This window comes from Nyctereutes procyonoides, unplaced genomic scaffold (assembly GCF_905146905.1).
Source record: "Nyctereutes procyonoides isolate TBG_1078 unplaced genomic scaffold, NYPRO_anot_genome, whole genome shotgun sequence".
NCBI lineage: Eukaryota > Metazoa > Chordata > Mammalia > Carnivora > Canidae > Nyctereutes > Nyctereutes procyonoides.
Genome location: NW_026575160.1, coordinates 20472451 through 20485823, shown reverse-complemented (window position 1 = coordinate 20485823; position 13373 = coordinate 20472451). Strand labels below are relative to the sequence as shown.

Below are 13373 nucleotides of genomic sequence, written 5' to 3'. Positions count from 1 at the left end.
TCATGTCTTACTGATGGGAGAGTAAATTGGTACAATATTTCTTATGACAATTTGTCAATATTTTTTCAGGTTTCAAAATGTGTATACCCTTGATCCATCAATTCCACTTCTAGTAATTTATCTCATGAGTGTTTTGACATGTATATAAGATACATACCTAAGGATGTTTATCATAACAGTGTTTGTAATAGGAAACACAAAATAACAGCAAAATAAAACTGGAAAGTACTTACCTGTTCACAGTAGTCTTTGGTAAGACTCCAGAGTGGTGCTACCAAATGAATTGGATTTGCTTGGATTCATATAAAAAGCTCTCTGAAACAAAGAATAAAAGCAAACAATAGCATAGCTTATGGGCCAAGTTTCCATTTGTGGTTTTTAAAAAATACAGACTAAGATTTGTATTCATGAATGTGTGGAAGGATGCACAGTAACTACTGATGGTGGCAGCTTTTGGGTTTTGAAATGTGGGGTAGAATGTGGGCTGTTTTCATGGTGTATCCTCTTTTGAATGGTTTGCATTTCATCATCATGGCATGTGCAATTTTCAGAATAAAAATCAGTGTTTTTGATGTGCATTAATTATATTTTTCTTGGATTTTTCCAGATATCTCTTGCACTTTGTTTTGTTTTGATGTTTGGAAACTCAATGTTATTAACTTCTTATTATGCTTCCTCTTTGGTAATTATTTGGGTAAGTGTCTCTTAAGTATGTGGCTATTTTTGAAACTAATGGTTCTCTAGTTTTTTACTCACTGGCTTGAAATTCGTGAGGGATTTTTGATAAGAATCATCTCAGGTATTTTACTGAATTCATGTATATGTGATAGAGTGCTCCCTTCCCAAATAGGAAAGAAACACAAACGTTAGTATTGGAAACAGCATCTTGCCTTATACCCCTACTTTGCCCTTTCTCTTTACTCGTCTTTTCTGTCACCTTAGTCCAGGTTCATTTCAGAGAGGTTGTGTGCTTCCTTCTTTATTGTGTTAACTCCCCTCTTTGCAGTTTTTCTCCTAGAGCTCCACTCTCTGACTCCCTTGCCTCCCCATGGCATCTCGCAGCAGTCTCTCCTGGTTTCACTGTGATCAGAAGCTAGGAGCCTTGGGCTCTTTTAGTTTTTTCAGTCATGTCTATTTGTGTAAAATATTTAGATAGTTTAAATCAGGTGATGATTCAGTTATATTTTGCTACATCACTGCAAAGAGCAGATTTAGATTATCCGGAGACTATGTTCTAGAATTAGAGCAAACGGTGAAAGGTCATCTGATTCCTTCTGCCACTTTTGGCAGGATGACTTTCTAAATAGAAGTCTTCCTAAATTTAAGGACTTCCAGAGATGGGTGTGCCTTTATTATTAGATTTAATTCACCATTACAATGTTCTGTTAAGAACATTAAGAGGAAATAAATTATTCCTTTATTTAAAGTGCACATGCTTTAGCATGAGGCTGTTTTCCTGAAGACAAAAGTATGTTGTTTTGTCTTAAGTAAAATATATTCTGCTTCTTAAAATAAATAAATAAATAAATAAATAAATAAATAAATAAATAAATAAAATATTTTATGATAAATAAATATATATATATAGATTTCTGCTTCTTAAATAATTGTTTAGGTTACCCAGATTATTTTGGCTTTCTTGATTCTTAGAACCAGTGAACCAATTGGGAACTTCCTATTCCTTTTCCCTTTTCACAAGTAACATTTAAGATCTCACTTCCCAAGAATATGCCTCTTTCCAGTCTGGGCCGCTACCCTTTTCAGGTTGTTTAGTTTGAGTATACGTAGTCACAGATATTAGTATATAGGGATGCATAGTTTTCAGCAATGACAAAAAAATCACTAACTGGGCTGTTGTACTTTGAGATTAATGATAGTTCTTACAGTCAGTGAATTCTCTTTGTAATCAGGAAAAGCAACGATGTACTCAGTGCTGTATTTTACGTGTGTACACAGGCAAGGCCTGCTATTACTTAGATTAAAGTGCATGATTCGTGATACTCGTTTCAGGTACTAATAAAATCTAACTAACCTAAGTTCATTTGGTAGGAAGCTTTGATTCAGTCCAGTACCTAAAATATATCAGGTTTTCTTTTAGGTGCTTGACGCTAGGGTGTGTCTTGGCTATGAATAAAGCATATTTATGTATATTTCATATTTGGGTGTATAAAAATAAATGACACCAACAATTATAGAATATAGAGTACGTATGCGTATTTAACTATAAACATACATCTGCCTATTTTTATTTGTAGTTATCTATTTGAAACCTAAATCTTATCACTTTTTGTGTTCTCAGATATTCAGAAACTTCTGAAAACATTTAATTTGGGTTCATGTATTTATGTTTTGATCTCCAACTGTATTTTTGGCAAGTTTGAAGTAGCTTTAGCTCTTTATAGGTACTATACTTTGGGAATCTATTAATTTCCTAGAGAGAGAGAAAAGATTTGGTAGAGAAATACTTAGTTGATCATTAAAAACCCCTTTGTAGTCATTCTAAGAGTTGATAATACTTAAAATCTTACAACTATAAGACACCTGTCTAAAATTCTGAAATTATTATCTACTATATATATATATATAATATACTATTATATATTATATTGGTTCATAGGTAAATCAGAGATGTAAAATCAGTCATAGAAATTTATGTATGGTAATTCGGTTTTCAATTTTACAAAATCACTAACTGATCTAATCTGCTTTGGATAAAATAGAGCTATTTCGTAAAGTCAATGAACTTGTGCTGATACTATATGGAACATTGACAATGTGCTGAATTTTAGATTCTTGAGAGTCTTATTACATAAAGGTGTTTTTTGGTACTTGAATTTATGTATATAAATATTAACTGTATTCTATGTTGTTTTCTCCATGAAGGTTATACTGGAAACGAAACCACATTTCCTGAAAATAAATGTGTCTGAACTTAGTTTATGGGTAAGAATCTATCTATTAGAATGCATAAATTTTTCCTTTTCTAAAATACATAATCAGTTTTATGTTTTAAGGAAATTATCTATTCTTATGTAATGCAGGAAATCTAACAGCTTTATGACATAATTAAGACTCAATTTTAATGTGCTAAATTGCCCTTTTTTATGTGGCAAGTTAAAATTAATATTGGATAGGTGAGGAATTCTAGTTTTATTTCTTATCACTCATGCTTTTTGGGAGAGCAGTGCATGTGTAAGAGACTATTAGTAGAAGGAGAACGTAACTGCAATTGTTGTGTAAATCTCCTATAAGATATCTTAATTTTGATAATATCACATGTGTTTTTATTTTTGGTGATAGCCCCTTGATTTTGGAGTAACATTCTTTAAGTTGCATTTTTTAGCATTTTTTTCTGGATATGGAGATACTTATTTCACATGTGATTAAAGCATTGATTAATTACTTCCTCAGCTGTGTCTTAGGAATGGCTGTATGAAGTATCAGTTGATTTTTGTTTTGTTATGTTTTCCTTTTGTAGGTTATCCAAGGATGTTTTTGGTTATTTGGAACTGTTGTACTAAAGTATTTGACATCTAAAATCTTTGGCATTGCAGATGATGTAAGTGCATTTTTGCTTAAATTTGAAAGACTTGAAAAGAATCAAACAGGCTAAGAATGAATTACTTGAGTTACTAAAGTACCACTATTAGAGTCAAATTCTAATATGAAGTCTATTCACTTATTATTTTGTCTATTTACGATAATAGAAAATGAATGTGACGTGTGTAGTCTGTATTCTCCAATATTAATTTCTTGACACAATTTTGTTATTTTAATTGATCTTTTCTGTATCACAAAGATTTTAAAAATTTAAAGCAAAAAAGCTCTAGAGATTTCAGCTCAAATTTTAAGGTCCATACAGTCATTTTTCTCTGGCTTCTTTATAATCCCCTTCGGTAACATGTCAGTATGCCATCTTCAGAGTGTCTGAAACTATAGACCATATTATAGTCTCATTCCCCCAACCCTGTTTCCAGGTCAGTGTTTGTCAAAGGTTTATTTATATGTAATTTAACCCAAGTTAGTCTTACTAAGAGAAAGGTTGGTTTGGTTGTTTGTTTTGTTTTGTTTTGGTGTTTGGGTAGGAGAGAAAATGAGAAGAATTCTGTTTTATAACTTTAAGCATTCTTCCTATCTATAACTTTATTTTGCCTATTTTATTTTGGTGTTTTAGTAAACACATTGATTAAATCTTAAAAAAGAAGCAGCACCACAACCACAGAAAGAGTAAAGTAAACCACATATTTTTTTTCTGTAATTTATTTTCATTGACTATCTTTCCTCCGTCCATAATAGATTAAAGCTATAGTTTTGAAACTGGGTTTTGTAAAGTTCTGGAATTTCCAAGGATTCTTCTGTAGGGTCTACTTCCCAACCCCCCTGGCGGGAGCCCCTCTTTCACCCACAGCAGTTTAGCTTTGATTTCTTAGACACTGGACAATCATAGAGCTTTTTGTTTAAACAAGGGAATTTCTTGTTTGAAAAAGATCGATAGCAATTGGGTTGTTCAATGGGCAATCTACAACTTGTGGAAAGACTTTTTAAAGTAGATAACTGTAGTCTGAAATTACTTATTCATTCATTCAATATGTACCTGCTATGTGCCTGGCAGTAGAACAGATCCTAGAGATACAGAATAGTAAGACGTCGTCTAGCGGGAGCTAGGGATGATATATAGCAACTCTAATACCATGTAATAAAGGCTGTAATAAAACAAGAATAGAGTGCTGCAGGAACTCAGAGGAGAAGAGTTGGAGAAGGGTCCTGGAAGTCCCTGAGGAGAGCTAAAAGGTTATTGAGTCAGCAAGGATGCAGAGAATGAACAGGAACTAAAGGGAGACAGCCCAAGTTCTAGGTGAATGGAATCTGTCTCCTCACTGAGGGAAGACAAACCAGTTAAGGTTTGTCACAGCCCGATGTTGGAGCAGGACCAAACAAATTAGGAGTAATTTAATTGCAAATTTAATATTTCTAGAAATCTGATCAAGGACATCAGCTCATAAATTCTGAATCGTGACATTGGTCAAAGGAAAAGACTGCAAGGCCACACAGCCTTTAAGAAGCATTTCCACTCACCCTTCTCTGTTAAGAAAATTAGACACTTCCTCATTCTTTAGGAACCACGTAAGCCATTTCTCAGTATATCCTGACTTCCCCTCCCCGTTCCTGTCAACACTCTTCTTGGTAGAAGCCTGGGGTTGTCTGCAAGGGAAGCTCAGTCAGTACCATGACACACAGTTTTCACTGGGGGCTGGTGACATAGGCATCCTCTGCCTGGCACATATCAAAATTCCAGACTCCCAGAAAGAATGTGGGTGCTCAGTGTAAACCAGTGTTCATATGATTTAGGTACAGTAAGCCACTACTCATTCTCACTTAAGGTGGTAGGAGCCATCTGTAATCCAAGTTCCCTGATGCCAGCTGGGCGCCAGCTTTGCAAGCAGGTTTTTCAAGGAGAGCAGTCAGGCTTGCTGTGTTAACTGTCATCCGAACATCAAGGTTGTCCCACGTTTTCCTTTCTTCCACACCTTCTTGGGTCTTCATGAATCTGCATGCCATGTCCCAGTCATTCATAGATTTATGGAGATCTTGGGCTCAAGGATCCCTGAGCCCATGTGTGCAGCCTTCCAGTCCACCAGGGAATGTGAGAACTGATTTACCCTCTTGTTGGTTTTCCCATTGCCAGAATCTCTAAAATTTCTAGCTAATCTGCTATTCACTGGGCAAGCAATAGAACATGAGGCTGGCAAAGCTGTGAGCTCTCACCTTTCATTTCCTGCTGTTTGATGTGTTTTAACAGTACCTCTGAGCATAGATTTTTTTTTGCTTCCTGTCCCCAAACAAGTCAGTACCTTCTGGTAGCAGAGGTTCTGCTTTTCATGGCCATCCCCACCCTCATGGAACTATTGGGTCTACCACCCCAGGGAAGTTGAGGTGCCGCTGATGGTGAGTGGGAAAAGCCCAGGCATGGATGCCACAGACACCCACTATTTCCATTCACTGTTCATCAGTGCTTATATGAATGAGTGCTTCTCAATTTGTTTTCTATTTAGTCGATTTCTAGAACCCGATATGGTTGTTTTGACAATCTCATCCAATTTAATTGGTGTTATTGGGGGAGGGGATTTGTCAACTTCTTCCTCTGCCATGGGAAGTCCCCATTTTCATGGATTCTTGAGTGTTGATCCAGCCTTGTATTTCTTGGATAACCCCACTCGTGCACAATGTATTTGTCTTTCTATATATTGTTGGATTTGGTTATTAATATTTTTAAGGATTTTTGTCTGTATTTTTTTAAAGATTTTATTTATTCATGAGAGACACAGAGAGAGGCAGAGACATAACATAGGAAAAGGGAGAAGCAGGCTCCCTGCGGGGAGCCCAGTGCAGGACTTGATCCCAGACCTAAGCCGAAGGCAGACACTCAACTACTGAGCCACACCCCGGTGTCCTTTTTGTCTGTATTTATGACAGATATTAGTCTCTAGTTTTATTTTCTTGTAATGTTTGTGTCTGGCCTTGGTTTCAAGGTAGTGCTAGTTTTCTTAAATTTTTTGTAAGTATTCAATTTTACTTATTTATTTAAGAGAGAGAGAGAGAGGGGACCGACCGGAGCAGCTCGGAGGGGCTCGGGAGCGGCTCCAGGGAGGGAGCTGCGGGGCGGGAGCGCGAATCCCACAGCGCAGGCCCCGGAGCACAGGGCGCCGGGACACAGCCCAGGATCCGGCCTCCCCCGGGACAGGCAGAGGCCGGGAGGGCCCAGGACAGCAAGGACGCTCCTGCCCCGAGCTGAGCACATCAGCGGCCCCGCCCCGGAGCCTCCAGGCCCTGCGGACGGAGAGCCGAGAGCCCCGAGCCCCGTAGTTCCTGCGGAGGCTGAATCCAGGCTTCCAGAGTTGCCATAGCAACTGCGACTGTTCCTCCTGGGGCCCCACCGGGTAAACAACCCCCGCTGAGCCCTGCAGCAGGCAGGGGCAGAGCAGCTCCCCCAAGTGCTAACACCTGAAAATCAGCACAGCAGGCCCCTCCCCCAGAAGACCAGCTGGACGGACCAGTGATACTCCCCCGTGTTCCAATACAACTTGTTTTTGGCCACTCTGCACTGAGCAAAATGACTAGAAGGAAAACCTCACTTCAAAAGAAAGAATCAGAAACAGCCCTCTCTCCCACAGAGTTACAAAATCTGGATTACACTTCAATGTCAGAAAGCCAATTCAGAAGCACCATTATACAGCTACTGGTGGCTCTAGAAAAAAGCATTAAGGCCTCACGAGACTTCATGACTGCAGAATTTAGATCCAATCAGGCAGAAATTAAAAATCAATTGAATGAGATGCAATCCAAACTAGAAGTCCTAACGACGAGGGTTAACGAGGTGGAAGAACGAGTGAGTGACATAGAAGACAAGTTAATGGCAAAGAGGGAAACTGAGGAAAAAAGAGATAAACAATTAAAGAACCATGAAGACAGATTAAGGGAAATGAACGACACTCTAAGGAAGAAAAACCTACGTTTAATTGGGGTTCCCGAGGGCGCCGAAAGGGACAGAGGGCCAGAATATGTATTTGAACAAATCCTAGCTGAAAACTTTCCCAATCTGGGAAGGGAAACAGGCATTCAGATCCAGGAAATAGAGAGATCCCCCCCTAAAATCAATAAAAACCGTTCAACACCTCGACATCTAATAGTGAAGCTTGCAAATTCCAAAGATAAAGAGAAGATCCTTAAAGCAGCAAGAGACAAGAAGTCCCTGACTTTCATGGGGAGGAATATTAGGGTAACAGCAGACCTCTCCACAGAGACCTGGCAGGCCAGAAAGGGCTGGCAGGATATATTCAGGGTCCTAAATGAGAAGAACATGCAACCAAGAATACTTTATCCAGCAAGGCTCTCATTCAAAATGGAAGGAGAGATAAAGAGCTTCCAAGACAGGCAGGAACTGAAAGAATATGTGACCTCCAAACCAGCTCTGCAAGAAATTTTAAGGGGGACTCTTAAAACTCCCCTTTAAGAAGAAGTTCAAGTAACTCTGAACGTGAACGGGCTTAATGACCCCATCAAAAGGCGCAGAGTTTCAGACTGGATAAAAAAGCAGGACCCATCTATTTGCTGTCTACAAGAGACTCATTTTAGACAGAAGGACACCTACAACCTGAAAATAAAATGTTGGAGAACCATTTACCATTCAAATGGTTCTCAAAATATACCCTAAAAACTACAGAACACTTCTGAAAGAAATTGAGGAAGACACAAAGAGATGGAAAAATATTCCATGCTCATGGATTGGCAGAATTAATATCGTGAAAATGTCAATGTTACCCAGGGCAATTTACACGTATAATGCAATCCCTATCAAAATACCATGGACTTTCTTCAGAGACTTAGAACAAATTATTTTAAGATTTGTGTGGAATCAGAAAAGACCCCAAACAGCCAGGGGAATTTTAAAAAAAGAAAACCATATCTGGGGGCATCACAATGCCAGATTTCAGGTTGTACTACAAAGCTGTGTTCATCAAGACAGTGTGGTACTGGCACAAAAACAGACATATAGATCAATGGAACAGAACAGAGAACCCAGAAGTGGACCCTGAACTTTATGCTCAACTAATATACGATAAAGGAGGAAAGACGATCCACTAGAAGAAAGACAGTCTCTTCAATAAATGGTGCTGGGAAAATTGGACATCCACATGCAGAAGAATGAAACTGGACCACTCTCTTGCACCATACACAAAGATAAACTCAAAATAGATGAAAGATCTAAATGTGAGACAAGATTCCATCAAAATCCCAGAGAAGAACTCAGGCAACACCCTTTTTGAACTTGGCCACAGTAACCGGAGAAGGACAAACAGTGTATGTTCTCATTCATTTGGGGAATATGAATAATAGCGAAAGGGAATATAAGGGAAGGGAGAAGAAATGTGTGAGAAATATCAGAAAGGGAGACAAAACATAAAGACTTCTAACTCTGGGAAATGAACTAGGGGTGGTGGAGGGGGAGGAGGGTGGGGGGTGGGGGTGAATGGGTGGCGGGCACTGAGGGGTACACTTGACGGGATGAGCACTGGGTGTTATTCTGTATGTTGGTAAATTGAACACCAATAAAAATTAATTTATAAAAAAAAAAAAAGAGAGAGAGAGAGAGAGAGAGCGCATGCACACGCAGTGTGTGAGGGCCAGAGGGAGAGAGTCTTAAGCAGACTCCCCACTGATTGTGGAGCCTGATGTGGGGCTCAGTCTAACAACTCTGAAACCATGACCTGAGCCAAAATCAAGAGTTGGTTGCTTAACTGACTGAGCTGCCCAGCTGTCCCCAATCTCCTATTTCAAAGAGAATTTATGTAGAATTGATACTATTTCTTCCTGCAATGATTGGTAGAATTTGACAGTGAAGCCTTCAAGGCCTAAAGTTTTCCTTATGAGAGAATTTTCTACTACAAAATCCACTTTCTTTAGGAAGTTATTGAAAATCTATGTCTTTAGAGGAAACTACCCATTTCATGTATGTAATCAAATGGATTATGTTTTTAAAAAAATATTGTAGAATTCAGTAGAAATTTCCTATTAAAATTTTTGTATGGATGTAAAATGGTCTTTTACATTATTTTATTTATTTTCCTTGTTTGGATTCAGGATCAGTATTAGTCTCCTGTAAAGAGCTGTTCTTTGAGAGGTTTTTTTGTGTGTACTATTTTTTCTGCTTTGTATTTGCTGTATTAATATTTTCAAAGTACCACCTTTTTTTGAGGCCTCTGGTTTTGCCGAATTTCTCTTTGTCACCAAATTGTGTTATCCTCGTTTCTTATGTCTTTGTGCTTGTTCTGTAGCTTTTGCTAATGCTTGAGGGAAAGTGCTTGGTTCTTTTGTTTTCAACCTCTTTTATTTTCTTTTTTTTTCCTCTTTTATTTTCTGATAAATGCATTTACAGCTATAAATTTCCCTGTTGATAGTGTTTTTCCCTATGTCTTGCAAATTAACTATTTTGAGATTTTCTTTTTAGCCTGAAGGTTAAATTTTGTGCTACTTAGTTTTTAGCCAAAAAAGATTTTTAAGGTCATTTCTAGTTAGTCGTTTTCCAATTTTATTGCACTTGTGATTAGAAAAAAAAATTGTATTATATCAATTCTTTGAGATGTATGGTGATATGGTATGTGAATATTTAAAAAATTTTTCTTATGTTCAGAGGTAACATGTATTCTCTCTTTGTGAAGTTTTGTATTTTCTATGAGTGTATTGATAATGTTATTCAGGTATTATGTTAACATTTGTCGGCTCTGTTTTAGAGGGAAATATTTCACATTTCCAGTGACCACTATTAACTGGTCTATTTCTTCCTACAGTTTTTTTCAGCTCTTTATACACTTTGAATCTTTACTGTTAACTGCAGATATATTCATGACACATAGGACATTGCTTTGCTGTTCATTTTGCCAGAGTATAATGTCATTTGTTGTCTCTTTCCATGTTTTGCTTGAATTCAGTTTTTTTAAATGTCACTATTGCTAACCTAGATTTGTTTGGTTCAATTTATTTATTTTGTTCTCCTCTTCCATTTTCAACCTTTCTGTATACTTTTTTTTTAAACATGTCTCTTGTAGACCGTAGGCTCCATGCTCAGTGTGGAGCCCAGTTGTGGGACTTGAACTCAGAACCCTGAGATCAAGACCTAAACTGAGATCACGGGTTGGTCACTTAACTGACTGAGCCACTCATGTGCCCCTCAGAGAGTCTTTTCAGTCTCCTTTTCAGAAATCGGAATTAATATTTCCTTTCCTTTCACTTCATTTCACTCTGTCCCTGATGATTGATAGATGCCTGTGTGTGTTCCCAAGCCCACCCCTCCTGGTAGGCTCAGGAAAAGGAGATGTTGTGTAGCATTATTTCGTCAGGTTTAGCACCCTAAGCAGGGAAAACCCACGGATAAAAAAGCGTTTGCTTTGTTGATGATGGATCGTGGAAGGCAGGGCGTTGTTGGAACTATCATTTGTCAGCAAAAGAAGGGAGAACCATGAAGTTGCAGCACTTTAACAGAAGCAAACCTGGCATGGGAGCAGCAAGCTCTGCAATGTAGTGAAAGCTATTTATAGATACTATTAAAATTAAAGTGCATTACTACACTATATGCCGTAATCTAATGATACCTCACTTTATTCCTTTCTAGGCTCACATCGGCAACTTATTAACATCAAAATTCTTCAGTTACAAGGATTTTGATACATTATTGTATACCTGTGCAGCTGAGTTTGACTTTATGGAAAAGGAGGTAAGTTGCGATTTCTAGTTTTCCTTCCTCAGGTTTTGGTCCATTCATTTTTTTCATAAAGGGCGTTCCTGTTATCTCCGCCTTTTCCCTGTGCTGTTACCTGTGGGAAGCAAGGGAAAGCAATGGCTTGGAGGAAGACGTTCCTTCTTCCATTAGTATGGCGCCCCTGAAATGTATGGTTTGTTCTCATTCTGATAATTTAGAAGCAAGCATTCAGACTAGCAATAGTTTTTTGCATGAGCAGTTCAAGTGGCCTATTTTCAGGGACAGCATTAATTCGGAGACTCTCTCAAGTTCTCACATTTCCATTCACTCAGTGGTTGTTTATTTGAATAATCTTATTGCTTTGAAATATTGAATACAAGTTTTTCATTCCAGCAATGTTTTTCTTTCTAAAATTGTATTCAGATGTTTAAAAAGAAACCACGGAGTAGCGTGGGGGATTGTGAGATGGAAGTCTGCAGTACTACTTGATGTTCTTGGACAAGCAACTCTCATTTTTTTTTTCCTGTCATAACTTACTAGTTCCTAGTTGTATGCTGCAAAAAGATATTGTGAAGGCCAAATGAGATAGGTAGGAAGTACTTTGATATTTTAGTGATATTTTATATAAAATATTATTTTGTAGTAATCACTGAGAGGGTTTGATTCAACAAATTTGTGTGTGTGTGTGTGTGTGTGTCTTTTTTAACACCATCGTTGTGGCCCCAATTTATTATGATATTTTATTATCTGTGAAACATTTTCCTTCAAAGCTATGTGTGTGTATGTATTACACTGATCAACAGTACTCTACTGACACCTTCATTTTCCCCTTGATCCCTGCTGGGTGGTTACCTCTGTGTTCCGAGTTACAGACCAGTGGATGATAGTGTACCACACAGAAAACTCTTACCAACCAGACATTCTGAATTGAGCATGTCCCGCAGATGTACTGTTTACTCCAGTGACTTGTCAGTCTTCATTCCCTGGTTCTGGCAAATTCTGACATATATGGCTAATAAAAAGTATATAAATGATACTCTTGAGCCCACTGAAAGAAATCAAGGAAGAGTGTCTTGCAAGACGTTAAAATGCATGTTCATAGCAAATCAAGACTCCTTCAAGCAAGTGGTAAGGGAAGTAGACTACAGGGTAAACATCAGCAGAGTGTTAGGATATGGCCAATGTCCTTTGACATTATTGAGGATATTCATGCCACTATAACCTGAGAGTATGTACCATCAGTTAGGTGATAGAAGAAATTGTTTATTGAGGCATAGCATGATTTCTGTTAATTTGAAGAAAATAGCAAAGCTGTTTCCAGCCTGCTATTCCTCATCTCCATTCGTATCTTCACAGGGACTGTGCTGTAGAGACAGTATGGTGCCAGTTCAGAGAGTGTGCATCCATTGTATGATACATCCATACACTGGGGAAAAGGGAACAGTTTAACATGATACTGTACTGGTATGGAAAGACATGTATAATGGAATGAACAAAATGGTATGATCTTATTTACCTATAATTAACACACATAGAATAAGGTGTGAGAGAGGAAAATTTTAACAGTGGTTTTTGGCTGGAGAGATAATCAGTGATTAACTTTTTTTTGTAATTTGCATCTTTAAAATGTTCTACAATAATCATATATTTTTTTAATTTATGATAGTCACAGAGAGAGAGAGAGAGAGGCAGAGACATAGGCAGAGGGAGAAGCAGGCTCCATGCACCGGGAGCCCGACGTGGGATTCGATCCCAGGTCTCCAAGATCGCGCCCTGGGCCAAAGGCAGGCGCCAAACCGCTGCGCCACCCAGGGATCCCAATAATCATATTTTAATTGTATTCTGCTTTAAAATAAAGTAAAAGAATGAGGGAGATCTTTCCCTTCTAGGTATGGCAATGGTTAGCAACAGTACTTAAAAGTACAGGGATACTAAGGCATGCACATTTTTATGGCCAAAAATAGATAATGCTTGGATAGTCCCATAAGTATGTACTTAACTATGTTTATGTGTATGTACTTAATATGAAAGAAGAAAGAAGCACAGATAAATGGATAAAAAGTGCATTATTTCAGAAATATTATTTGAAAAATGGGATTTGGGGTGAGATCCCTGGGTG

At 38.0% G+C, this 13373-nt stretch overlaps 1 protein-coding gene across 3 annotated transcripts in view; it reads left to right on the top strand.

Moving 5' to 3' along the window:
* DPY19L1 (dpy-19 like C-mannosyltransferase 1) overlaps window positions 1-13373 on the top strand; it is a 97562-nt gene that overhangs the window by 64751 nt on the left and 19438 nt on the right. For all 3 annotated transcript variants that reach the window (XM_055314809.1, XM_055314808.1, XM_055314807.1), the window contains exons 11-14: window positions 608-694; window positions 2884-2943; window positions 3479-3559; window positions 11168-11269. In XM_055314809.1, coding sequence (XP_055170784.1) covers window positions 608-694; window positions 2884-2943; window positions 3479-3559; window positions 11168-11269 — 330 coding nt within the window. The remainder of the gene's footprint in view (window positions 1-607; window positions 695-2883; window positions 2944-3478; window positions 3560-11167; window positions 11270-13373) is intronic.